The sequence below is a fragment of the Suncus etruscus genome, chromosome 6, assembly GCF_024139225.1.
Source record: "Suncus etruscus isolate mSunEtr1 chromosome 6, mSunEtr1.pri.cur, whole genome shotgun sequence".
In the NCBI taxonomy this organism is placed as follows: domain Eukaryota; kingdom Metazoa; phylum Chordata; class Mammalia; order Eulipotyphla; family Soricidae; genus Suncus; species Suncus etruscus.
The window spans coordinates 72,576,821-72,604,047 of NC_064853.1; the positions used below are offsets into that span (position 1 = coordinate 72,576,821).

Below are 27,227 nucleotides of genomic sequence, written 5' to 3' on the forward strand. Positions count from 1 at the left end.
AGGGGCTAATCTCCAAAATATACAAGGCACTGACAGAACTTTACAAGAAAAAAACATCTAACCCCATCAAAAAATGGGGAGAAGAAATGAACAGACACTTTGACAAAGAAGAAATACGCATGGCCAAAAGACACATGAAAAAATGCTCCACATCACTAATCATCAGGGAGATGCAAATCAAAACAACGATGAGATACCACCTCACACCCCAGAGAATGGCACACATCACAAAGAATGAGAATAAACAGTGTTGGCGGGGATGTGGAGAGAAAGGAACTCTTATCCACTGCTGGTGGGAATGCTGTCTAGTTCAACCTTTATGGAAAGCGATATGGAGATTCCTCCAAAAAACTGGAAATCGAGCTCCCATACGATCCAGCTATACCACTCCTAGGAATATACCCTAGGAACACAAAAATACAATACAAAAACCCCTTCCTTCCACCTATATTCATTGCAGCTCTATTTACCATAGCAAGACTCTGGAAACAACCAAGATGCCCTTCAACAGACGAATGGCTAAAGAAACTGTGGTACATATACACAATGGAATATTATGCAGCTGTCAGGAGAGATGAAGTCATGAAATTTTCCTATACATGGATGTACATGGAATCTATTATGCTGAGTGAAATAAGTCAGAGAGAGAGAGAAAAACGCAGAATGGTCTCACTCATCTATGGGTTTTAAGAAAAATGAAAGACACCCTTGTAATAATAATTTTCAGACACAAAAGAGAAAAGAGCTGGAAGTTCCAGCTCACCTCAGGAAGCTCACCACAAAGAGTGATGAGTTTAGTTAGAGAAATAACTACATTTTGAACTGTCCTAATATTGAGAATGTATGAGGGAAATGTAGAGCCTGTTTAGGGTACAGGCGGGGGTTGGGGGGGGAGGAGGGAGATTTGGGACTTGGGTGATGGGAATGTTGCACTGGTGATGGGTGGTGTTCCTTTTATGACTGAAACCCAAACACAATCATGTATGTAATCAAGGTGTTTAAATAAAAAAAAATTAAAAAAAAAAAGAAGACACACATGGTGGCTAGGACATATTATTAATAAAGTTCTTGTCTCCTGAAAAAAAAAAAAAGAGGTCTTAGAAAAGAACATTATTTTTCCAATTTAGTTCAAAGAGTAAAACCCCCCAAGAAAAACTATGTACATTGACCAGGGATGAGGAGCTTTTTAAAAATAATTGTAAAAGACAGAAACATATCCATAAAACCTCATCTGGACTCCAACAGTGATGCTAAACCCTGACCAAAAAAAAATACTGATTGATGCAGGCAAGGTTGTCCTGGCCTCATCCTTCAATCAATGCTTAACCAAAATGAAGCTTATTTATCCTTGCCTCAAATGCCTAACACTCATGTTGCTTAGGGTGATATAATGGAGAATGTTTAGGGGACCAGAACACCAGAAATTCTTCATTCTGGTACCTGGAAGTCTACAACCCACTCTCACTTAACATTTTTTAAAGTCCTTGTACTTTATTAAAAAAAAAAAAACAACACCTTTTGTAGCCATGCAAACAAGATAGTTACTTTGAGAACCTAAGTTCACCATCATTCTGATCAGATGCACAACCTGATGGCTTGTTATCAATAAACCTTCTTTTCACTGAGTCACTTCACAACTGATAGGACCTCAAGCAGCATGGAATTACAACATAATCAAATGATTCTTGAATCAAAGTCCCAAGCCTGAAGAAGCATTCTGACATGTCTGTGTCCCACATTTCAGAAGAAAAACTTAGCAGCAACCAAACCCACTGTAACTGATCTCCAGGACACTACATCCACACCAGTCGGGAATCAACCCAATAGTGTACCTTCCAAAAGTGAGGTACAGAGAGTAAGATGCTGACCTTGCCCACTGCTTTAAGTTTGCCTGTTGTCAGTGTTGTGAACTCTGATTCAGAGAAGCTAGATGACTTCTTTATTTACATCATCTATTGGACCTACCTACCCCTTGACCTCTGCCTCCATTCAAAGAGCTAAAAAATTTCTAGAGTAGTCCTGAAGGCCCAGAGCATCATTGACTACTACCCAGCTGCTTTTAGCTATGATGAGGCTACACGAATGGTCCCTGAGCACACCCGCAATGCCTAGAAACCCTATGTACTCTACCCAAAAAAAGGTTAATAAAATAAGAAAAAAAAGGCATGAATAATCACTTTTCCAAAGAAAATATAAAAATGGTCAAGTAAGAATATAAAGGAATGACCTAACCTGAAGCTTTACTATAAAGCCATAGTGATCAAAACAGCATGGTACTGGAATAAAGACAAAGTCTCAGACCATTGGGTTAGAACAGAATATTCAGAGATAAACCCCCAAATATACAGTCAACTAATATTTGACAAAAGAGGCAAGAACTTGAAATGGAACAAAGACAGTCTCTTCAACAAATGGTGTTGGAACAACAGGATAACCATTTGTTAAAAATGAAAGATTGATCCATACCTCACACCTTACACAAAAGTAAATTCAAAATGGATTAAAGACCTTGAAATCAGACCCAAATCTATAGTTTATTGAGGAAAAAATAGGCAGAACACTCCAAGACCTATATATCAAAAATGACTTTGAGGATAAAATGCCAATGGAAAGAACTTTAGCATCAAACCTAAATAAATGGAACTACATCAAACTAAAAAGTTTCTGCATAGTGAAAGAAACCCTACTTAATACTAGAAGAAAGTTAATGAAATGGGAAAAAAATTTTGGACTCAACATGTCAGATAAAGGACTAATATCTAGGATCTAGAAAGGACTCAGAAAGGTGAGCTCCAAAAAAAACTAGTAAAGCCATAGAAAAATGGGGAGAAGAAATGAGATACTTCTCTAAGGAAGACCGAAAGATGGCCAACAGACACATGAAAACATGTTCACCTTCACTCTTCATTAGGGAAATCCAAATCAAGACAACGATGAGGTACCACCTTACCACCTTACACCAGTGAGGATGGCTCACATAAAAAATAGTGGGACCAATCTCTGGAGAATGTGGTGAGAAACTTTCGGGGCCAGAGAGATAGCACAGTGGTGTTTGCCTTGCAAGCAGCCAATCCAGGACCTAAGGTGGTTGGTTCGAATCTGGAAGTCCCATATGGTGCCCGGTACCTGCTAGGAGCTATTTCTGAGCAGATAGCCAGGAGAAACCCCTGGGTGCCACCTGGTGTGGCCCAAAAACAGAAAGAAAGAAGAAAGAAAGAAAGAAAGAAAGAAAGAAAGAAAGAAAGAAAGAAAGAAAGAAAGAAAGAAAGAAAGAAAGAAAGAAAGAAAGAAAGAAAGAAAGAAAGGAGGGAGGGAGGGAGGGAGGGAGGGAGGGAGGGAGGGAGGGAGGGAGGGAGGGAGGGAGGGAGGGAGGAGGGAAGGAAGGAGGGAAGGAAGGAGGGAGGAGGGAAGGAAGGAAGAAAGGGAGGGAGGGAGGGAAGAGGGTGAGAAGAGGGAGAGAAGAGGGAGGGGGAGGGGGAAGAAGGGAGGGGGAAAGAGGGGGAGGAAGAAAGAAAGAGAGAGAAAGAAAGAAAGAAAGAAAGAAAGTAAGAAAGAAAGAAAGAAAGAAAGAAAGAAAGAAAGAAAGAAAGAAAGAAAGACAGAAAGAGGGAAGGAAGGAAGGAAGGAGGAAGGAAGGAAGGAAGGATGAAGGAAGGAAGGAAGGAAGGAAGAAAGAAAGAAAGAAGAAAGAAAGAAAGAAAGAAAGAAAGAAAGAAAGAAAGAAAGAAAGAAAGAAAGAAAGAAAGAAAGAAAGAAAGAAAGAAAGAAAGGAGGGAGGAGGGAAGGAAGGAAGAAAGGGAGGGAGGGAGGGAAGAAGGAGAGAAGAGGGAGGGGGAGGGGGAAGGAGGGGGAAAGAGGGGGAGGAAGAAAGAAAGAAAGAGAAAGAAAGAAAGAAAGAAAGAAAGAAAGAAAGAAAGAAAGAAAGAAAGAAAGAAAAGAAAGAAAGAAAGAAAGAAAGAAAGAAAGAAAGATAGAAAGAAAGAAAGAAAGAAAGAAAGAAAGAAAGAGAAAGAGAGAGAGAAAGAGAGAAAGAAAGAAAGAAAGAAAGAAAGAAAGAAAGAAAGAAAGAAAGAAAGAAAGAAAGAAAGAAAGAAAGAAAGAAAGAAAGAGAAAGAGAGAGAAAGAAGAAAAAGAAGAGAAAGAAAGAAAGAAATTTGAAAGAAAGAAAAAGAAAGAAAGAAAGAAAGAAGAAAGAAAGAAAGAAAGAAAGAAAGAAAGAAAGAAAGAAAGAAAGAAAGAAAGAAAGAAAGAAAGAAAGAAAGAAAGAAAGAAAGAAAGAAAGAAAGAAAGAAAGAAAGAAAGAAAACCTCAATGATGTGCCAATTCACAGCAAGTGAATGCCTAAAATGCAAAAAAAAAAAAAAAAGACAGCAACACATATTAACAAGATTCAGAATAATTATAGCCCTTCTACACTGTTGATGAGAATGTTGCATTATGGTAGAAAGCCATTTGGCGGTGCCTCAATAACTTAAACATAATTACCCTATGATTCAGCAACTCCTTTCGTGAGTCTAGAGCCAAAAGTGCTGGAAACAGATGTTCACACAAAAAACCTGTACCTGCTAGTTTAGAGCAGTCCCACTCAGAGTAGACAGTAAGTTGAAAACAACCCAAATACCCAACCATAAATGAATGAATAAACTAAAGGTGATATATTTATAAAACAGATTATCATTCTTTATAAAAAAATAATAATATACTGATTTATGATACAACATGGATAACTTGAACATAACATGAATAGAGAAAGAAGTCAGACACAAGAAGATACCATATTTTCCGGCGTATAAGACAACTGGGCGTATAAGACGACCCCCTCATTTTGCAGTTAAAACATAGGTTTAGGCCTATATTTGCTGTATCATTCCTGTGCTGCATGTGCTGCATGTGTTCCTGTGCTCATGTACCACAGTGAGCCAATCACAACAAGCAAAGGTTCAAAGGTTATACTGTAATAGACTTCCTCTCTGACTCTGGCCAATCTGAGCAGGCTTTTTACAGTGTAGATTCGGGTCCACATTGTCTAATTTGCATGCATAAAAAGCCTGCTTGGATTGGCTGAGTTAGAGAGGCGGTCCGAGCAGCCTTGCAGTGATTGGTGCAGGATCGAGTTGGAAAATTCGTTTTGTGGCAATATTCAGACAATTTTCGTTTAGCAGCATATTGAAACATTTTTCGGGATATACTCGGCGTATAAGACGACCCCTAATTTCGGCTGACTCTTTTTTTGTTTCAAAAGTCGTTTTATACACCGGAAAATTCGGTACATATATATTCTGTGTCCATTTATATGAAATATCCATCCTGAACAGAACAAAACCAAATAATTCTTGTGGTGCTTGGAGTTCAGCCAGGTGTAAATGGGAGATGACTATTCCTCCCAAGGTAATGAAAATGCTTTGGGATAAGAGATAATACAGTTGCACAAGACTGAATATTCTGTCAGTGAAATCTACACTTTAAAATGGTTACTTTTCACAGTTAGAGAAATAATTATACTAACAACTACATGACAATGGTAGTGAGTGAGAGAATAGAATGTCTTTCTTGAGGGCTGGAGAGATAGCACCGTGGTAGGGCATTTGCGTTGCACGCAGCCGACCAACGAAAGATGGTGGTTCAAATCTTGGCATCCCATATGGTTCCCCATGCCTGCCAAGAGTAACTTCTGAGCACAGAGCAAGAAGTTGAGCAGAGTGAGCCCAGGTGTGACCCAAAAACAAAAACAGAAAACAAACAAAAGAAGAATGCCTTTCTTGGAGACAGGCAGGGGGTGGGGGAAGTGGAAGATGGGGGACATTGGTAGCAGGAAAGTTATACTGGTGAAGAGGGGCATACATTTTATGACTAAAACCCAACTATGAAAATGTTTGGAACTATGGTGCTTAAATATATTATTAGAAAAATATAAATAAATAAATAAGTAAATAAATAAATACTGAAAAAAATAAAAATAATAAAATGATTGCTTTTAAGGGCCAGGGTGAGAGTACAGTGAATAGGGAATGTACCTTGCACATGGCCTAACCAGGTTGAATCCCTGGCACCTCATATGGTCTCCTGAGCCAGCCAGGAGTAATTCCTGAGTGCAGAACCAAGAGTAACCCCTGAGCAACACCCAGTATTCCCCTCCCACAAAAAAAAAAAAAAAAAAAAAAAACTACGTTGATTTATGAGCCAAAAAGAGAGCTCAAATATTCAGGTCCGTGCCTAACATATGTGTCTGTGACTTCAGTCCCCAGTAACACCAGATATAACTCTAATCACCTCCAATGAGGTGCTTAAGGGACAAAGAGAGAGGGAAATACTGGGACAATCATAGAAAGAAATCTAAATTGGTGTAGTATGTGGTGCTGATGTATTTATGTATAAATCTTACCAATATCAGTTTTGTAAACCACGGTGCCTGAAATTTTATTAATAAATCGTTAAGGGGCCAGAAAGATAGCATGGAGTTAGGGCATTTGCCTTGCATGCGGAAGGATGGTGGTTCAAATCCCGGCATGCCATATGGTCCCCCGAGCCTGCCAGGAGCAATTTCTGAGTGTAGAGCCAGGTGCTACGGGGTGTGGCCCAAAAACCAAAATAAATAAATAAATAAATAAATAAATAAATCATTGCATGTGACATCTGGTGAGCAAAGCAGCCCGTGAGTGAGCACCACCTGATTGAGGCCCCATCGAGAGCCACTATCATGCCCATGTGTGGCCCCAACCACTGCAGCAACAGCATCCATAGGGGGAAAGGAAGAGAGAGAAATAAAATAAGAGACATGCAGGGGGCCGGAGCAGTAGCACATCAGTAGGATGTCTGCCTTGCATGCATCCAACCCCAGATGAACCCGGTTCGATTCCCAGCGTCCCATATGGTCCCCTGAGACTGCCAGGAGCGATTTCTGAGTGCAGAGCCAGAAGTAACCCCTGAGCACTGCTGGATGTGACCCAAACCCTCCCTTCCAAAAAAGAGACATGGAAAGGCTGAAAAGATAGCACAGTGCAGAGCCAGGGTAAGTACAAAACCAGAAGTAAGCTCTGAGCACTGCTGAGTATGTTACAAAAAACAACAATAATAGTAATTTTAATAATAAAGTAAGAGGCATGCAGAAACTAAAATATTGGTAAACAAATTGCTGAAGAGAATGAAAGTAGTGGGAGAGCAGAAAATATTAACTTGGAGAAAATAAACAACACATCTATGTCCAACTTCGCCATAAGGATGCTGACCTTGTCATTTCTCAACAAAGAAGATGTGGATCCACATTGTGATTTCTTAAATCTACACGAACAATAACTCCTCTGGCATCCCAGCTTTTATCAAAGTATATAAAAGACTCTTACGATTAAAGTTCACTCATGTGGCTAAAACGCTTTAAGCACTTAAAAAAAGAACAGAAAATTAAACAAATCTATAAAAAAAAAAATTCAACACTAACCACAGAGCAAAAACCAGATGTGGCCTTCCTCTGGTGCCTTCTTTTTGCATTAGGAGCCCATAGGAGTCCCAACTAGAATAGAATTCTCAGAGAATGAACAGAGCCAGGGATCAATAGATGCTGCACTCCCTAAAGGTTTTTCCCCCTTTCTCCACAATCCATCACACCCTGAGCGAATACACTGGAAGCTCCATTTAAACACCACAGCATTCTCTCACTTACTGAACAGAGCCAATAGGTGAAGACCTTCCAGTACCCATTACAAATGGTTCCCACACTGCTGGAACAAGAAGCTTTGAAAGTAAAAACACTCTTTTCAAGGATTCCATTTTGGTGTAACATTTTCTTCTTCCTGATTATAAAAGTAAAGTCTGCTCAATGCTCAGATTTGAGAATTTTAATGCTTTCACTAGACCAGTGCCTTTAGTGGGTGGTAATCACCTCCTTAGGAACACTGTAATAATCCAGGGTGTAGTAGGAGTCTCCAGTGCAATTGGGAGTTTTTCTGTTTGTTTGCCTTAAGAAGGCAGATTTTGAGAGGTGTGCTGAATGACTTTTTCTTTCCTGAAAAGGGGGCAATAGGCTAAATAAGTCTGGAAGATTGCACAAGATGTTCTTTCAGTATTTATATGAAGGACAAGATTCCTGGAATATGCAGGTGGCCAAATCAAAGCCTTTTCCTTGGTCCATTCAGTGGAGGATTCATAAAAGCATCCTGAACTTCTAGCTCATTCTGCAGTTTCCTGCTCAAAGTGAAAATTGATTAATTTCTACCCTTGTTTTTTTCTTTTTACCCCTCATGCAGTTATTTGAAAAAGAGTCTCTTTTGAGAGTGCCAGAATTTTAAACTGTGGAAGACTCAAAGGCCACAAAGTCTGGGACAGGCTTTTCTAGCAAAGCAGGCCTATGTGCCTCCCCTGGAATTCAGACAGGCTGAGAGACACACAGACTGCACTAGACAAGTAGAATGATGTCCACCTCCAGGAGCTGAGGCAATTCTATTTCTCATCTCTTGACACCCTGAAACACCGGCTCTAGGGAAAGTCACCAATTGTGACACACTCAGCCATCCTTAGGCTCCCAGACTGTAAATAGCCCAAGCAATGTGGGGAGGCCTTGGAGGACAAGATGAAATGAAAAGGGGTGAGGGAGGGCCAGAGCAATAGTGGTAGAGCACAGTGGTAGAGCGTTTGCCTTACACATGGCCAATCCAAAGCAGACCTTGGTTCGATCCCCGGCGTCCCATATGGTCCCCCAAACCAGGAGCGACTTATGAACACATACCCCTGAGCGTCACAGGGTATGGTCCGAAAAGCAGGGGAAAAAAAGGAAAAAAAAAAAAGGGTGAGGGAAAGAAAGGCAAGATCAACAGAGACCAACTCTGAAGGAGATCCCCAAGCCCCATTCAATACCACATGGGTCAAAGACAAGCCAAGTCCATCCTAAATTCCTGACCCACAGAATTATGATTCAAATTAAGAATCACCACTGTGATATGAAACACTGGGGTAGGATGATGTGGTATAATAGAGAAATGAAGTATAAGGCAAAAATTGGCAAGTTCTTGCAAAGAGGAGAGGCTACAACCAAGTTGGGTCATTGTCATCATAACCAGTTTTGATAGAAAGAAGAGACAACTCAGTTGATTGAGCATGTTTTTTTGCAAGTGGATAATCTAGGAGAACTTTGGTTCCAACTATATCAGGGAAGACCCCGGGACACCAAGATGAGAATGTCAGAAGTAACAAAAATAAGAAAATCTTAGACAGAGGCAGGGTACAAGTAGAGAAGCAAAATCAGTCTAAGTCAGGGAACTGAAATTTCTGCTCATTTTGATATGGTAGAACCAACTTGGTTCAAAGTAATAAGTCAATGCCAACTGGACAGAACAGACTTCAGTATGCCTTTCAGGGTAATTATGGCAGGTCAGTGCCTTCCATCCCAGTTTTCTGAGTACTAGGGACAAAGGGAGAAAGAGGAAGGAAGGTAATGTGTGCTGGGGGTGAGAAGAATGGGCAGAGAAAGCAGTTAAAAAAAAAAAAAAAAAACAGAAGAAATGAGAAAGGAAAAAGGATATATAACCTCCTAGGGAGTTTTTTTAGAACATAGGAAAAGTGTGAACAGGTCACATTGCAGAAATACTTCCTGATGCTTGAGTTCACATCTTTCTTTCCATTTGGTCCCAGACGAAATATGTCTTTGATCCTTCCTAAAAATAGGGCCTGTGTCAGAAGCTTTACTATTCCTCCACTCTGGGTATGTGGTCTGATACTCATCTGCTCTGATAAATATCTGCAGTGATGCTCACTCCTGCCTCATCTCCTAGGCATGCCCTACTCTGGACAGAGCGGCAGGCCAAGTAATTTTGGGAATCTCCACATGAAAAAGTTCTTTCAGCATTCATCTGAAGGATGGGATTCCAAGTAGGCTGCAGAGCCAGATCAACACTGAGTTCCCTGGGTCCACTTCGTTGAAAGTTCAATAAATCCCCCTTTAACTTGTAGCTCATTCTGCAGTACTCTGCCTGCTGGGAGAAATGGCCACATCAGTATTGAGAATAGCCCTGCCACAGAGCTAACTTCTAGCACAACCAGCATCCTAGTTTACCCATGAGTAAATGTTTTCTAAAGCATCAGGAAGTTTTGTTTTAAGACCAAGATAGTCCTACAGACACTTGATTTCTGCTGTGAGGTTCATGTTCATGCTTCATGTTTTCAGCTCAGTTCATGCTCATAACAACATAAAAAGAGGTTCAACATAAAAAGAGATTGTTGTGGGGACTGAAGCAATAGTACAGCGGTAGGATATTTGCCTTGCATGCTGCTGACCCGGGGTGGACCTAGTGTTGATTCCCAGTATTGTAATGGTCCCCCAAGCCTGCCAGGAGAGATTTCAGAGTGCAGAGGCAGGAATAACCCAAGTGCCACCAGGTGCGATCCAAAAACAAACAAAAAGTTTGGTAAAGAGGAAGTTTGGAGACCTTACAGTATGCATAACCTGCCAGCTGGTACCACTAGCTTTAGTTTCACCAGGGCTGGGTGCAACTGCATAGGGATGAACAGCATTTCATGTGGGCAGCACTATGCTAGGCCAGAAGGATCAATACACAATCTGAACATAAAACAGATACAAATGAGCCCAACTACATAAGCCACCATCACCCTCACACCTCCCTGTAAGTCCTCCACACTGCAATCATACCAGTAATCTCACAGGAGCTCAAGTTTCTATGATGAAAGAGAACTCACTGAGACACACTGGGACACATGAAGAATGTATAGGCCCGAAAGTTACCTGTTCTAACCACCTCTCGAGTCTATACCTTTTTCTAAAAACTTATTCTGCAAAGCCACCGCTAAAACCCTCAGGACTCTAAAGGCATGTGGGTCAAAAGGAAGTAGCTAGTTATCTTTCCCATCTATAAAATACAGGTAAGGGAAAAAAAAATACAGGTAAGGGGGAATTTTTATGTCAGTGTTAGGGGTTTTCCCTCTTTTCTCTAGAAGGGCATCATTTTTTTCTGAGTATTTTTTCCTCAGAAAATCAATCTCTGGTCCCATGTAGCTTGTGTGGGCCCAAAATTATTATTCCACTTATTTCCCTGTTCATGACAAAGATGATAATGGAGGCAATGCCAGAAACCACCTGAGGGGGATGCTATGAGAATTCCATAAATAGGTAATAATAGAGAGCATTTACTTTGACACAGGATCTAGCCCTGAAAAGATGTATTTCTGGCATGCTTTGATGATGGTGATTCTAGATGATGACAACAATGATTCTGATGATGATGATGATTTTAGTCCTACAGTCCAGCACCAGCCAGACATAAAAGGCGCCCGCCCCTTTAAGTAAGGCCCTAATTATGATTGGCTGGCTGAGTCTATTATCTCCCCACCCCCACCCAGGTAAGACTTGATGTGGATTGTTAGCAAATAGAAGAGACAGTTGAAGGAGCAATTGGATTGAATGGTTTTTACCCCTGGCTACAGCTGATCTCCCTGATATGGGACAGACCTTGGGCTACTTTCAGCTGTATCCTTTTACTTTACAACATATGCCTGTTCCTTTTACCTGTCCTTCAATTTTACCTTCCCCTGGTCCTAAATCCATCTTTCTCTCCCTCTTTCTCTCTTCGCCTAGGGGCTTGCTCTGTGCTTCTCTAATAAAAAAATGTTGGGATATTTGTCAATCTTGCCTGCAAGGACCATGGACACCAGCAGCATGGGCCCATTTCCAGCAGCTTGGCTCTGACAAGATGGTACATCAAACAGGACAGCCAACAAATTGAATAACTTGAAATCTTAGCAGGTATGTTTGTCTGGTTATTATACACGATTTTTCAGTGGGTTCAGACAATAGTCCATCTTATGTTAAGGCCCTGATTCTACTGTGGATTATTTTTTTTCTCCTGGATTTTAAATGGTATATATCTTGAAAAGGAATAAAACCCATGCCGGGTTTTACTTAGGAAAGGACCACATGTTTACAAGCTTGCGTCTAGTGAAAAGGAAGTCCCGCCTTTACCCCTACCTCACCCAATGATCCGCGCTATCGTGCCGGAAACCCTACCTCACCAATGGTCTGCGTTATTGTGGCGGAAGTCCCGCCTCTACCCCTACCTCACCCAATGATCTGTGTTATCATGGTGGAAGCCCAGCCCTCAAGGAAGTGCATCATTCTACTTCCTTCTCCTCCCATTTCCCATCTTATATAAGGGGGAACCAGCCGTAGCACGCGGTCTTTCTGGCTTTGCTCTGTGGGAGGAAGCTGTAGACCCTGGTACCAGAATAAAAGAATCCACCTGAGCGTTACAATCTAAAGACAATAATGATCTATTCAATAATAATAACAATGATAATTTGGGATATTTATCTCCAGTTAATATTGAAGAAATATTAACAAATAAGTATGGCTGCCTCACCTTTTTCTTTTTTTTAAATTGTTTTCCATCCTTTTACTCTGATCCTATATCAATCCAAAGATTTTAAGTGTGCTTCCTGCAAACAGCAAATGGCTGGGTTTTGTTTCCTGATCCAATCTGCTACTCTATGCCTTTTGATGGGAGAGTGTAGTCCATTGACATTTAAGGAAATTGACAGAGAGGGCTTCTATGCCATTATATTGTATAGGGTTACTGTGATTACAATTGGGTATTTGGCTTATATAATTAATCTTTGAGTAGTTCATTTAGATTTAGTTTTATTAGTGTGAATTTTGCAAGTTCTTTTTTGTCTGTGAATGATTTTAACTGTTTCTCCCAAATAAATGAGAGGTTTTCTGGTTAGTGGACTCTAGGTTAAAAATTTCCTTTATTCAGTAATTTGAAGGACCCCTGCTTGACACTGAAAGGAGGAGAAAAAAAAAAAAGAATTATACCATGCACCCTATCAGACCACAATGCCACAGAGATCAAGATTGATTTTTAAAAGATAATGAAGAAGGGCTGGAGAGATAGCACAGCAGTAGGGTTTTTGCCTTGCAGGCAGCCAACCCCAGATTCAGATTCTCGGCATCCCATATGGTCCCCCAAGCCTGCCAAGGGAGATTTCTGAGTATAGAGCCAGGAGTAACCCGAGCACTGCCAGGTGTGACCCAAAAACAAAAACAAACAAGAAGATATGGAGAAAATCTAACACCTGGAGACTAAACAACATGCTGTTCAACTACAGCTGCAACAAAGAGGAAGTCAAGGAAGAAATAAAAAGATTCCTTGAGACTAATGATAATGAAGAAACAAATCACCAAAATCTATGGGACACAGCAAAAGCAGTAATTAGGGGGAAACTCATAGCAATACAGGCCTACATAAGAAGAAAATAAAAATACAAAAACAACAACTTAAGTATCTAAAAGTAAACCAACAACAAAAAACCCAAATACAAGCAGAAGAAAAGAAACCAGGAAAAGCAGAGCAGAAGGCAATGATATAGAAACAAAGAAAATAATACAAAGAATTGATGAAACCAGAAGCTGGTTTTTTGAAAGAATAAACAAGATAGACAAATCACTGGCAAGACTCAAATGTATCGGATTAGAAATTGAAAGGGGAGAAATTACAACAGAACCCCCAGAAATTCAAGACATCATAAGAGCTTATTATGAACAAGTGTACTCTGTTAAACTAGAGAGCCTAAAAGATATGGACACATTTCTGGAAACAATCTCCCAAAACTGAATGAGGAGGAAACAGAAAGCCTAAACAGGCCAATCAAAAAAGTAATAATAGTTAAGAATATCACCAAGAATAAAAGTTCAAGACCAGGTGGGTTTATAGGTGAGTTATATCAAACATTCAGAGAAGAGTTACTACCAAGATCCTTACACTCTCCCGAAATAACTAAGATACAGGATCTTCTCTAATACCTTCTATGAAGCTAACTTTACACTCATTCTCAAAGCTGACAAAGATACTACCAAGAAAGAAAACTACATATCATTCTCACTGATGAACACTGATGCAAACATCCTTAACAAAATTTTATCAAACTGAATCCAGCAACACATCAAAAATATCATACATCATGACCAAGTGGGTTTCATTCCTGGAAGGCAAGGATGGTTCAATATATGAAAATCAACATCATAAACCACATTAGTAAAAGGAAGGATAAAAATCATACGACCATGTCAATCAATGCAGAGAAAGCATTTGGCAGGATCCAATACCCATTCATGATTAAAACCAACAGCAAAATAGGTGTGGAAGGAACCTCCTTTCTCCAGATTGTAACTGCTATCTACAAAAAACCCATAGCTGACATCATTTTTTTTTTTTTTGGTTTGGGCCACAACCTGTGACACTCAAGTTTTATTCCTGGCTATGCACTTAGAAATTGCTCCTGGCTTGGGGGACCATATAAGGCACCAGGTATTGAAACTGAGGTCCATCCTGGGTCAGCCATGTGCAAGGCAAAAGCCCTACCACTGTGCTATCACTCCAGCCCCATAGCTGACATCATTCTTAATGGTGAAAAACTGAAAGCACTGCCAGTAACATATACTATAGTGGCAAGGATCATTATCTCTACTCTTACTCAATATAGTATTAGAAGTCCTAGCAATAGTAAATAGCAGAAGGAAATCAAAGGAATCCAAAAAGAAAAAGGGGAAGTCAAACAATCTCTATTTGCAAATGACATGATATACATCAAAGACCCTAAGGAGTCCATAAAAAAAAAAAAAAAAGCTCCTAGATTCCTCCGGAACTCCAGAGCTTCCCCAGGGCCACATGCCTGGGCAAGCCAGCGAGGTGGGTCCCGACGAGGGGCTTAAACGCTACCCTAGCCTTTCCCTATATCCCACCTGGCTCCAGAGAGAGGGTTTAGGTGAAGGCTTTGAACTTCCAGCTTTCCAGCTCTTGAAGGATCTCTTTCCTTCCTGGGAGCTGGGAGTTTCTGCCAGCATGGGGTTTGGAAGGCCTCCGGCATGCCAAAGGCCTTTTTAACCATGCCTAGGAGGGGTGCAAGACTTGGGTCACCCCAGCACCCTTCTACTCCCTTCCTCAGGAACTCCAGGGCTTCCCCTGGGCCACATGCCTGGGCAAGCCAGTGAGGTGGGTCCCGACGAGGGGCTTAAAGGTTACCCTAAGCTTTCCCCAGAGGGAGGGTTTAGCTGGGGGCTTTGAACTTCCAGCCTTCCAGCTCTTGAAGGATCTCTTTCCTTCCCGGGAGCCGGGAGTTTCTGCCAGCATGTGGAATGGTAGCACAAGAGGTTCTGGTTTCAGGAAGTCCCAGGCAAGTTTCCTTACTAATCCTGTCCATTGTGAAACCACGCGGGGGCTAGTGCCCCTACGTGGAACATATAGACAAATATTTGGATAACATTGTATTTAATCTGTCATATTCAGAACGCCGCTCAGAAGCTCATTTTATTCTTTTACTTCCTCACTCCCACCTCCTATTACCCCACATTTAACCATTTTTTTGTACTAAGGATTTTTGTTTTGGCCAAGGTAGATTGCATATCTTTCACAGTAATGTTTTGGGGGGAGTCTGAAGCTTCATCAGGCAACACGGGGACGACATGGCTCCACGCGGTAGGCTTTTTGGCCAAGCTAAGGGGAAGATGCAGTCTCGGCTGACCCCCACAGCCTTCTCTCTCCTTCCTCCCGATCCCCAGGGTTACCCCTGGCCGCCTGTTCAGGTTCCCAGCAAGTGCGTTCCAGTGAGGAGCAGTTTAAAGGAGACCCCAGGCTTCCTCGTTCCTTCAGGGAGCGGGAAGTGTACTGGTGAACTTCCAGCTTCCAGCAATTAGGAAGCAAACGCCTCTTGGGGAGTCGGAAGCTTCAGCAGGCAACACGGGATGACATGGCTCCAAGTGGTAAACATTTTGGCCAAGCTAAGGAGAAGATGCAGCCTCGGCTGCCTCCCACAGCCTTTTCTCTCCTTCCTCCCAGTTCCCAGGATTACCCCTGGACGCCTGCTCAGGGTTCCAGAAAGTGGGTTCTGGCGAGGAGCAGTTTAAAGGAGACCCCAGGCTTCCCCGTTCCTGCAGGGGGCGGGGTGGGGACTGGAGAACTTCCGGCTTCCAGAAATTAGGAAGCAAAAGCCTCTCAGGGAGTTGGAAGCTTCAACAGGCAACACAGGGATGACATGGCTCCATGTGCTATTTGCTTGGCCAAATCACAGACCAAAGTGGTGTCTCAGAAACAACACCCTTCCTCTTGACTATTTCTAAAACATAAAAGGGACATGTGTATCTCCTTTGTATATCTCAGATGTATTTCCTTAACATCTATAACTCTTTTTGAATATCCTCTTATATAGTGACAATTTTGCCCACTGGTTTTTTTTTTTACTTGATTGATTGTTTGCTTTTCCCCCCTTTGAGATCTGTTTTATAAGCAATACTGGTAGAAGAGTATCTCTGTATAGCAGGGGTCTCAAACTCAATTTACCTGGGGGCCGCAGGAAGCAAAGTCGGGGTGAGGCAGGGCTGCATAGAGATTCACTTACCAAATATTCGCAATAAAAAATCGCATTAGTAAGAAAAAAATCGCAAAAAAATCGCACTAAACATTTGAATACCCCGAACAGAACTGCTCAGGGTATGCAAATGTTTAATGTGAGTTTTTTCTTACTAATGTGATTTTTATTGCGATTATTCGGTAAGCGAAGAATCGCGAATACTGCGATATTTGAAGGCTGGCTGCAGGCCATAAAATGTTGTATGGAGGGCCGCAAACGGCCCGCAGGCTGCGAGTTTGAGACCCCTGCTGTATAGAAATCATGTTTGGACCAAGTTACGGGAAATTTCGGGCTTTATTCGTCGGCCCCCAGATGCACCAACAATATCTTGTGGTATTCTCTTTTGCATAGGCACATTACAATGGGAAAATAATACATTTGCAAACAAGTTCTTATCTAATAGTGATGGGAACACAAATTTGGTAATGCAGTTAGGCCTTATACCCTGAACATTGGCATAATGATTTTGCTTAGGCCTCAGAAGAATGGGCATTGCCCACACATCCCTGGACAATGAATACAATCTATGGAAACAACCACAATTGTCTATAACATTACCAGGATTCAAACCTTCTAAGAACAGGGAAGACCTTCTATTGCTTTGGCATTGACTTACTCCAAAGAGTGCTCTCAACACCCAGACGGTTCAGCAACTGCCTGCTTGCAGAGCAGATCACTCCATATCTAATGGTGTGCTGAAACTAGAGGATGCTCCAATCAGCCTGACTTCGATGAAAGAAATGCATAGAATTCAGAATCTTCAAATATAGGAACCTGATACCAACAACAGCTAAAGTGTGAAAAATTTTCATTGGGACCACGGAGAATGACTCAGGTTGGACAGACTGGTATGCCTGGAGCCCAGAGTCGGTCTTATGCTAATAAACTTCGGGGGTGAGGCCTTGTAATCAGGCCAAGGATTTTTTTCCATTTTCCCCATATTTTTCTGGGCCTATACAAACAACAGCAATTACCACTGTCACACCTTTACTATTTTGTAACCCTTATCCTTTAAGAAAAAAAAAAAAAAAAAATTTACTGAACTTAAAAACAAACAACTACAGTAAATGCCGAATACAGGCAGGGAAGGGGAAGGGAAGGGGAATGTTAACATTGGTGAAGGGGCGTGTTCTGTTTGTGACTGTAACCCAACTATAATCATGTTACTTAAATAAAAAATATATTAAAAAAAGAGCTCCTAGAAACAATAAAACAATACAGCAAAGTGGTCTGCTACAAAGTCAATACACAAAAGTCAGTTGCATTCCTTTATACAAATAATGACTCAGAGGAGAAAGAGATCAAAATATGCATCCCATTTAAAACAGTGTCCAACAATGATCTCTCAATGTCAATAGACTAAATGTACCAGTTAAGAGACACACTAGCAAAATGGATCAAAAATTAATCCAACATCCTGCTACCTACAAGAAATACATCTGAATAGTCAAACATAGCCTCAAAATCAAAGGCTGAGTCTGGGAGCCACTTTTCAGATTCCACAAGACCATATCGCATACAGAAGCTGCGCTCCAAAATTTATCCCCCCTCCAGACTATTTCAAAAGACTTAAAGGGGGACAGCATTTGCCCATGCTAGCCTAGGACGGACCGTGGTTCAATTGCCTGGCATCCCATATGGTTCCTCTAAGCCTGGAGTAACCCCTGATCATCTGAGCATCACCAGATTGGCCCAAAAACCAAAATAAATAAAATAAATTTGAAAACAGACTTAAAGGGGACATGTATATCTCCTTTAAATATTTCTTTAGATATATTTCCTTAACAGGTATAATTCTGATTTTCTATCTTCTTATATAGGGGCAGTTTTCCCCACTCCTTTTTTTGGATCTATTTAGTAGGAAATCTAGTAGATAAGTTTCTCTTGAGTTCCAAGTTGATGTTGGAACCAGGTTATCAGGATTGTTTAGCTTGTTATTTTTATTCCAATATGCACCAGTAGTAAAAATGGCAGTGTTCCTTTTTGCATAGGCACAATAAAATGGGAAAATCTTATGTGTGAGAAGTTCTTATCTAATAGGGATAGGAATACATATTTTTTTTCTTTTTGGGACACACCCTGTGATGCTCAGGAGTTACTCCTGGTTATATACTCAGAAATCGCTCCTGGCTTGGGAGACCATATGGGATGCCAGGGATCAAACCCAGGTCTGTCCTGGATTGGTGTGTGCAGAATAAATGCCCTACCACTGTGCTATCGCTCAGGCCCAGGAACAAATAAATTTTATATTGCATTGGGGCTTTATACCCTGAACACTTGGCATAGTGTCTTGGTTTAGGTCTCCGAAGATTGGACATTGGCCATTTACCCTTGAACCTTGGATCCCATCTATGTAATCAGCATAGTTTTCTACACCAGCACCAAGAATCCGAATTCTACAAAGGAAGGCCCTAATGCTGCCCTCACATCAACTTGCTCCAGGGTGGGTCCACATGAAAACTTGGTAACAGCAACAACCTACTTTCAGGGCAGGGTTCTCTGCATCGCCACCTACTGGTGAGATCAAACCAGAAGACTCTCCATGTCACCCAGACTTCGACATAGATCTACATAAAAACCAGGATCTCTAAAGAAACATGACCACAACAACTGTAATTGTGAAGAACTTTTACTGGGACCACAGAGAAAGACTTTAGGATTAGACAACGTAGTATGCCAGGAGCCTATAGTTGGTCTTATGGCAGGATGCTTCACGGGTAAGGTCTCCCTGTTTTTAGGCCACAGGTTTTCCTTTCTATTTTCCCATATTTTGCTGCGCTTATGCAAAAACAAAAAACAAAAACAAAAATTTGCCACACACACACACACATACTTTTTTATTATATTTTTAATCTCTTATCTTTTACATTGGGACTCCCTCCTTTTGGGTATCTATCTCAAGGACAGAAAAACATTCATCCAAAAGGATGTATGCACACTACTATTCATTGCAGCACTCAGTTCAATAACTAAGGCTTGGAATCAACGTAGATGTTCAACAACAAATGAGTGGATCATGAAAATATGGTACATTTACACAATGGAATACAACATAGCTGTATGGAAAGATAAAACCATGCAATATGCTGCAACGAGGATGGAACTAGAATGTTACATTAAATCAGTGCTTCTCAATTATTTTCTGTTATGCCACCCTAGGAAGAAGAAAACATTTTTCGCAGCTCCCACGCAACTGTAAATAGTATCTTTGTTTAAAAAAAAAACTTTAACCTGCAAAACAAAAATATATAAAATAATTTGAGGTTTTTGTTTTTGTTTTTGTTTTTGGGCCACACCCGGTGACGCTCAGGGGTTACTCTTGGCTATGCATTCAGAAGTCACTCCTGCTTGGGGGACCATATGGGACGCTGTAGGATCAAACCATGGTCTGTCCTTGGCTAGCACTGGCAAGGAGGACACCTTACCTCTAGCACCACCATGCCAGCCCCTAAAATATATATATATTTATATTTTTGGTTTTTGGGTCATACCTGGCAGCACTCAGGGGTTACTCCTGGCTCTATGCTCAGAAATCGCCCCTGGCAGGCACAGGGGACCTTTTGGAATACCGGGATTCGAACTGCCAACCTTCAGCATGAAAGGCAAATGCCTTACCTCCATGCTATCTCTCAGGCCTTGAGCTGATTTTTTTAATCAAAGGTATTATTTGGATTAATGGCTAAAATGAGCACGTTCTGCAATGAATAGCTTTTCGAAGCGGGGTTTGGAGCAGGACACAGCAACTGTCAGCTCCAGAGATATACAGAGACATAGACACGGGGCTTAGCTTGTATGGCAATGTTTGCCAAGGTCAAATGTAACCCCTTTACGGAGCCTCAAGACCCCCCCGGGGGGTGCACCCCACTATTTGAGAACCACTGCGTTAAATGAAATAAGCCAAAAGACGGAGAAATACAGAATGATATCACTTATATATGGTATTTAGAATAACTGCATGGAGAAATGCAGTGGTCTAAATGAGAGCTGTCTTGAACACTCTTGGTTCCAGAGTATAGAGAGGAGAAAGGAAAAAACTGAGTGGAAGAGGAGAAACACAAATCTGAAAGGATGGGGTCCAGGGCCAAGCAGTCTCAGGTCCATTGGTGGAGATTAAAAATAAAAAGGACAGGGCCCGGAGAGATAGCACAGTGGCGTTTGCCTTGCAAGCAGCCGATCCAGGACCAAAGGTTGTTGATTCAAATCCCGGTGTCCCATATGGTCCCCCATGCCTGCCAGGAGCTATTTCTGAGCAGACAGCCAGGAGTAACCCCTGAGCACCGCCGGGTGTGGCCCAAAAAAAAATCGCATTAAACATTTGCATACCCCAAACGGAACTGCTCGGGTTATGCTAATGTTTAATGCGATATTAAAAAAATAAATAAAAAATAAATAAAAAGGACAAAACTAAATATCCAAGCCCAAGACAACAACAATGAAGCAACAGACCCAAACTTTAATGATCTAAACTTAAAACAGGGCTGTCACAATGGCAGGCTGGGGGGCAAAAAGGGTTGTATGGAATGCACTTAGGGAACACTGCTGGAGGGAGGTGGAAACTGGTGGTGGAATAGGCCCTGACTTATTGCATGTCTGAACTTCAATTTTGAAGGATTTTGTAAATAAATCACAATGGTTTCAATAAAATATAATTATATATATATGTTGAATACAAAAATATTGGTATTTATAAATTTTTTATTTTGAGCTTTGAGTATATGGATGCCTATTGCTACGTGCTCATTTGTTTTATAACATGAGTTTATAAAATACATTAAAACATTAAAAGAATCGGGCCCGGAGAGATAGCACAGCGGCGTTTGCCTTGCAAGCAGCCGGTCCAGGACCAAAGGTGGTTGGTTCGAATCCCGGTGTCCCATATGGTCCTCCGTGCCTGCCAGGAGCTATTTCTGAGCAGACAGCCAGGAGTAATCCCTGAGCACCGCCGGTGTAGCCCAAAAAAAAAAAACCAAAAAAAAAAAACATTAAAAGAATTATATTAAGTCAAAAAAATGAGGATGTACTAATATCAGTGTGATTCTGAAAATCCAAAGGACTTGAAAATAAATTTTGTTTAAATTCTTTGCATAATTCATGTTTTTTATCAAAATATCAGATAGAGGGGCCGGAGAGACAACATGGAGGTAGGCCATTTGTCTTGCATGCAGAAGGATAGTGGTTCAAATCCTGGCATCCCATATGGTTTCCCGAGCCTTCCAGGAACGATTTCTGAGCATAAAGCCAGAAGCACTGCCAGGTGTGACCCAAAAACCAAATATATATCAGATAGATGGTTTATCTCCCAACACATTAATTCCAATTTATTATAAAAATCATTTCATTTTCTTTGTTCGTTTGTTTGTTTTTGGTTTTTTGGGTCACACCCGGCAGTGCTCAGGGGCTACTCCTGGCTCTACACTCAGAAATTGCTCCTGGCAGGCTCTGGGGACCATATGGGATGCCAGGATTCGAACCAATGACCTTCTGCATGAAAGGCATTCACCTTACCCCAATCATTTCATTTTCAAAACATTGCTTAATGGCACTTCATATAATGACCTGTATAAAAATACATAAAGAAAAAGTACTTTGAGGACCACATTGCATCATAACACTTACACATACACAAAACACTCCTCTTTAAGGATGTACAGAAAAGCTGTTTGCATTCAGTCATTCTTAGCAACTACCTGTGAAAGTTCTCCCATTAAAGTCTTCACTTATGCTTTAATATGCCTTGTTCTCATTCCTTCAAAGGACTTCAGTATATTCTAAAATTCCACAGAGACTACTGAGAAAAGAGAGATTCTAGAAACATCAGGCAGAGATAATAATGCTGGCAGCATTTAATTCTTGGCTCAATGAAGAAAAATAACTATTATATAGACTTTACTTAATTACTAATTCTGGGAAAAAACATTTTGAAGCAAAGCCAACTTGAAGGATCCCAGTGGAACTGGTGGAAAAACAGACACTGGAGGTATCCATGACTATACTTAGAAATTGAGTTATAAACATCAATATTTCTAGAAGGACAAATATTAAATTTTTATTCTAGTTCAGTTGAGATTGTTATATTAGTGCCAAAATATATAGTATTGTATTGTACCCCAATAGCACCAAAATGTGACCCTCCACTCTACTCCAGTTCCTGCTCCCTCCCATCCTTTCCTTCAGAGTTTGGTAATCAGTATTTTAATCAATATCAAAGGTATGCTATTGTTTGATAATGCCTTTTCCCTTGTTTGTATGACTATATCTATAGATCAGCAAGATCATCTGGTATTTGTCCTTTTCCCTCTAACTTATTTCACTTAGCATGATTCCCTCCTGTTTCATCCACATTGCAACAAAATGCATGGTTTCTTATTTTCTTTGAACTGCATGGTATTCCACTGGATATATGCCACAACTTCCTTATCCATACATCTTTCATTAGAGATGGTTGTTATGTGGTTACATGTTTTGTGATTGTTCAATGGCTGTTTCCAAATCCTGGCTATTGTAACAAGTACTGCAATAAACATAATTATCTTTTCCCAGAAGTAGAATTTTTGGATCAGACAAAAATATATGTACTTTCATAATCAACCTCCAAACTGCTTTCCATAAAGGCTGAACAGTCAGTCAGCAGGGAAAGCACTTGTCTTACATGCAAGTGATATGGGTTCAAACTCTAGGATCCCTAAGCACAGAGAATCAGGAGATACATTGAACATAACTCAGTGTGGCTCCCCAAATGAACAAAACTAAACACTGAACCAGGTAACATTTCCAGCAACAGTGGACATGGGTTCCTTTTCTACATATCCCCACTAACACTGACTGTTGCCAATCTTGCTGATAAATCCCATTTTTGCTTTTTCATAAGTTTGATAACCATCAGTATACCTCCTTGAGAGAAGTGTTTTACATCTTCTCTCCCCATTTTTGGTGGGTTAGCTGCCTGCACTGCCTGTCTAACACGTTTCTGCCTACCTTTGATGAACTCTGGCTTGTACGTCTTCCGCAGCTGCTCCAAGAAGCTATTGTAGAAGCTTTCTGCCTGCTCCGTTGGCATTGCCAGGTGGAAGTCGGGCTTATTCCCCTTGAGGACACACTGCAAGGTGAATTGGCTGACACACAGTACCTCATACTGTTTGTCCATCACACTCTTGGACCAGTGTTTCCCGCTCTCATCCTCAAATACACGAAGGTTTAAAATCTTTCGAACCCTACAAATAAAAAAATTGCAGTGAAAGCTACCTGAAGCATTGGTTTGGTTTGGGGAGGGGAGCATACTCAGTGTTGCTCAGGAGTTACTCCTGGCTCTGCGCTCAGGAATCACTTCTAGTGGTATTCAGGGGACCATATGAGATGCTGGAATCAAACCCAAGCTAACCTCGTGCAAGGCAAGCCTCTTACCCACTTACTATCACTAGAGCCCCCAGAAGGCAACCTGAAGAATGTTAATGCACACGCAAAACCTTGATCTTGGACAGTTCCTTACCTGTAATATGGGGTAATAATAATAGTGCTAGGCCAGAGTTTTGTGTAGAAGTTCCTTCTTTTTCTTTCCTGTCAGTCCCTCTGATTCTGAAACTGCCAGAGGGAAACAACACCATCCATTATCTGCTCCTCCCTGCCTTGACAAAACAGAAGTCACTCCTTTGAACTTTTCAAAGAATCTTTACACTGAGATAAAAGATGACCCTCATCATAACTGAGCTACTCCAAATAAACAATTCAGCAAATTTTCCTTAAGAAAACGTATGCGGAGGAGGAGGAAAAAGAAAACTCATGGCCATTGCAAAGACTCAAATAGATCTGAGGAGCAACCAGGGTCTCTTCAGTAATTCTACAGAATGGTCCTTCCAAAATGGCTGAGTATAGCCTTGGGGATTCCCAAGCTCTGCAGATATGGCCATGGCGGCCCCAAGGCATGCCACTCTGGCCCAAGTGGTCCCCAGCAACCATAGAACCCAAGCAGCACTACATCCACAGGCCCTCACATTGAGCTATCCAGCTAGTTGGCCTGGATCACCAGGATGAGCCCCCAATTCTCCTATGCACCATGCCCCTCCCCAAAATGAAGATCTGAGAAAATCAACTCTAACAACTACAACTTAAAGCCTGGTAAGACCCTAAAGGACACCCCCTGTTAATATGGATAATAAAAGATTTCCTTGACAGGGAAGAAAACTGAGTGACATGAAAATGGTCAAATTTAAGAAATGTAACAAAGGGGCTGGGAAGGTGGCGCTAGAGGTAAGGTGTCTGCCTTGCAAGCGCTAGCGTAGGACGGACCGCGGTTCGATCCCCCGGTGTCCCATATGGTACCCCCAAGCCAGGTGCGATTTCTGAGCACATAGCCAGGAGTAACCCCTGAGCGTCAAACGGCTGTGGCCCAAAAACCAAAAAAAAAAAAAAAAAAAAGAAATGTAACAAAAAATTGCCTGTACAAAAATTTAAATTTCAGGACCAAAAAAAATAGCACAGTAAGCAAGGCAGGCACTTGCCTTGCACACGTTCCACCAGGGTTTGTCCCTGGCATCACATATGGTTCCGAGTCCCACCAAGAGTGATCCCTGAGTGCTGAGCTGATTTCTGAGGAGAGAGCTGTGATTCCTACAGAGTGATTCCAGAGAAAGCTGTGAGCACAAACAGGTGTGGCCCAAAAATCAAACAAAACAAACATCCCACTACTTGAAAGCCACCTTTTCAGATGATGCTAACAACATATTCAAGCACTATAAGTAATTCACTAAGTCTACATGAGTACCCTCTATGGCAAGCACAGAGGTCAACTCTGTGGTCAACTTCTCCCATATCTTTGCCTATGTTATGTCACATCTGTAAATATCCTCAAATATTCAGATACAAGGACCCTGTTTTCAATTATTATACAATTCAATTGACCTGAGTGAACAAGAAACACCTGGTCAAGCATCCCAGACCGAAACAGTAGCTCAAAGCACTGAAGCACATGCCTGGCATATGTAGGGTCCCAGGTTCAATCCCAAGCACCATATGACCTGCAAACACCACTGAGTACAATTTCTCACATATTTGGGGTAGCATCCCAAAAACAAGCAAAAAAAAAAAAAATCAAACACCATCATTCTGTAGTGGTATGGAAAGTCCCACCTGTCATCAATATCCTGGCTAGAACTGAGTTCCAGGTCTGATTTTCAATTTAATACAAAAAAGAACAACTAGGTATACATACCAAATTCTAAACACACACCACACACCAAATACATACCACATATCAAACTTCAAGCACCAAGGGACAGACCAAATGGACCTAAGCGGTGTTAGCAGGGAGGGTAAATGTCAGGAGTGCCTGTACCTGAGAGCCAGGTGGGCAACAACACCCCACTGCCTTCGCCAACCTAGCATAACAGTGCCAGCTTCCTAGTCAGGCAGCCAAGGTTCTAGTTCAGAGTCAGGCTTTTACTTTGTATGTGTGCATAATCTCAGAAAAACAATTTTTTAATTGTCCTCATATACTTAAGAGTCAGACCTATACTCAGGAGGACCTTCCTAAGCAGAGTATTTCTGTACAGTCCCCCAGACTCCCCTATTAGAGCTTCACACATTGAGTGGGCAAAGCACAGATCAGGACTATCAGAAAACCACTTTAACCTGAGTTTCAGACCCTAGAAGTACAATCAACAACTTGGGGATTTTTAAAATGCATAAGGCCAGCACGGGTCATACTGCTCAATCTAAAAAAAGAGAGAGAAGAAAAGCTCAATGTTTGCCTTTACAGAATGATTCACAGGTAGCTAAGCAAAACTGGGACACAGATTAAGTTGCGTTCATGTTCTGCTGATATCACGGGTGATATCTAACAAATTTCTTTTCCTTGGTCTCCTAAGATAGGGGTCAAGTAGATGGCTTAAAGAGTTGGAGTGCAGGGCAAGATAATACAGTGGGTAGGGAGCTTGCTTTGCATGCAATCAACCTGGTTTAATCCCTGGCATCCCATATGGTTCCCCAAGCACTAACAGAATTTATTCCTCAGTGCAGACCCAGGAGTAACCCCTGAGAATCACCAATATGTTAGAAAAAAAAAATTCAAGAAATCCCTAATACTTGCTTTGTGTTGCTTTGCATGTAAGAGTCCTGAGTTCAATCCCTGATATTGCACAGTCCCCCAGAAACACTGCAGGGAGTGACTAAGCACCAAGTCAGGAGCAACTCGAGCACTGCTGTGTATGGTACAAAAACATAAATCCAAAAAAAATTGTTTTAAAGAAAGCATAAAGGTAACTATACTATGTTGAAATAACATATAAAAGTAACAAGATCACTATGGAGACACAAAATGGAAGTCCCCATTAAGACAAAATTAAACAGATAGACAGAAGGCAGCTAGAACCAGGATATATATCTAAAAAGAAATAGACTCTTATGACCCTGGTCAGCCATAAGTGGGCTACTGTTCCTTAAGGGTGAAGATGTCAGTTATATGACTGCTGCCTAAAGGAAATTGACCAGGGCTATATAAAGCCAAAGCCAGGGCTGAAGTGCTACCAGCTAGATTGCACCTACTGGATGGTCCTGGGGGAATTGCTGGAGAAAGTGTTTGCAGGACTCCTTGCTCCCACTGCCTTTTGCTGCCTCTGCTACTACTGTTCCCCTTTGGTCCTTTCCCTGGCTGAATTCCTGCTCTGGTCCCAACTCTAGCTCCCTCTCTCCTTTTCTCAAGCTAGGGTGCTGACTCTAAGGCCCCTGGCCTCCCTACTTTGCCTCTCCCTCAATTAAATCCTGTTTCTAATCCTCTCTTGTTGGGGTTTTATTTGGTCTGGACATATATCCATCAAATAGCAATGACTTAG

General features: G+C 41.3%; 2 protein-coding genes and 1 pseudogene across 4 annotated transcripts in view; 1 reads left to right on the forward strand and 2 right to left on the reverse strand.

The window, feature by feature from the left end:
• Positions 1-27,227, forward strand: part of SNX5 (sorting nexin 5) — a 1,173,556-nt gene that overhangs the window by 643,463 nt on the left and 502,866 nt on the right. The gene's annotated exons all lie outside the window — the stretch shown is intronic.
• Positions 1-27,227, reverse strand: part of LOC126010770 (D-aminoacyl-tRNA deacylase 1) — a 168,209-nt gene that overhangs the window by 129,981 nt on the left and 11,001 nt on the right. For both annotated transcript variants that reach the window (XM_049774362.1, XM_049774363.1), the window contains exon 3: positions 23,380-23,615. In XM_049774362.1, coding sequence (XP_049630319.1) covers positions 23,380-23,615 — 236 coding nt within the window. The remainder of the gene's footprint in view (positions 1-23,379; positions 23,616-27,227) is intronic.
• Positions 25,879-26,010, reverse strand: LOC126012672 (uncharacterized; annotated as a pseudogene).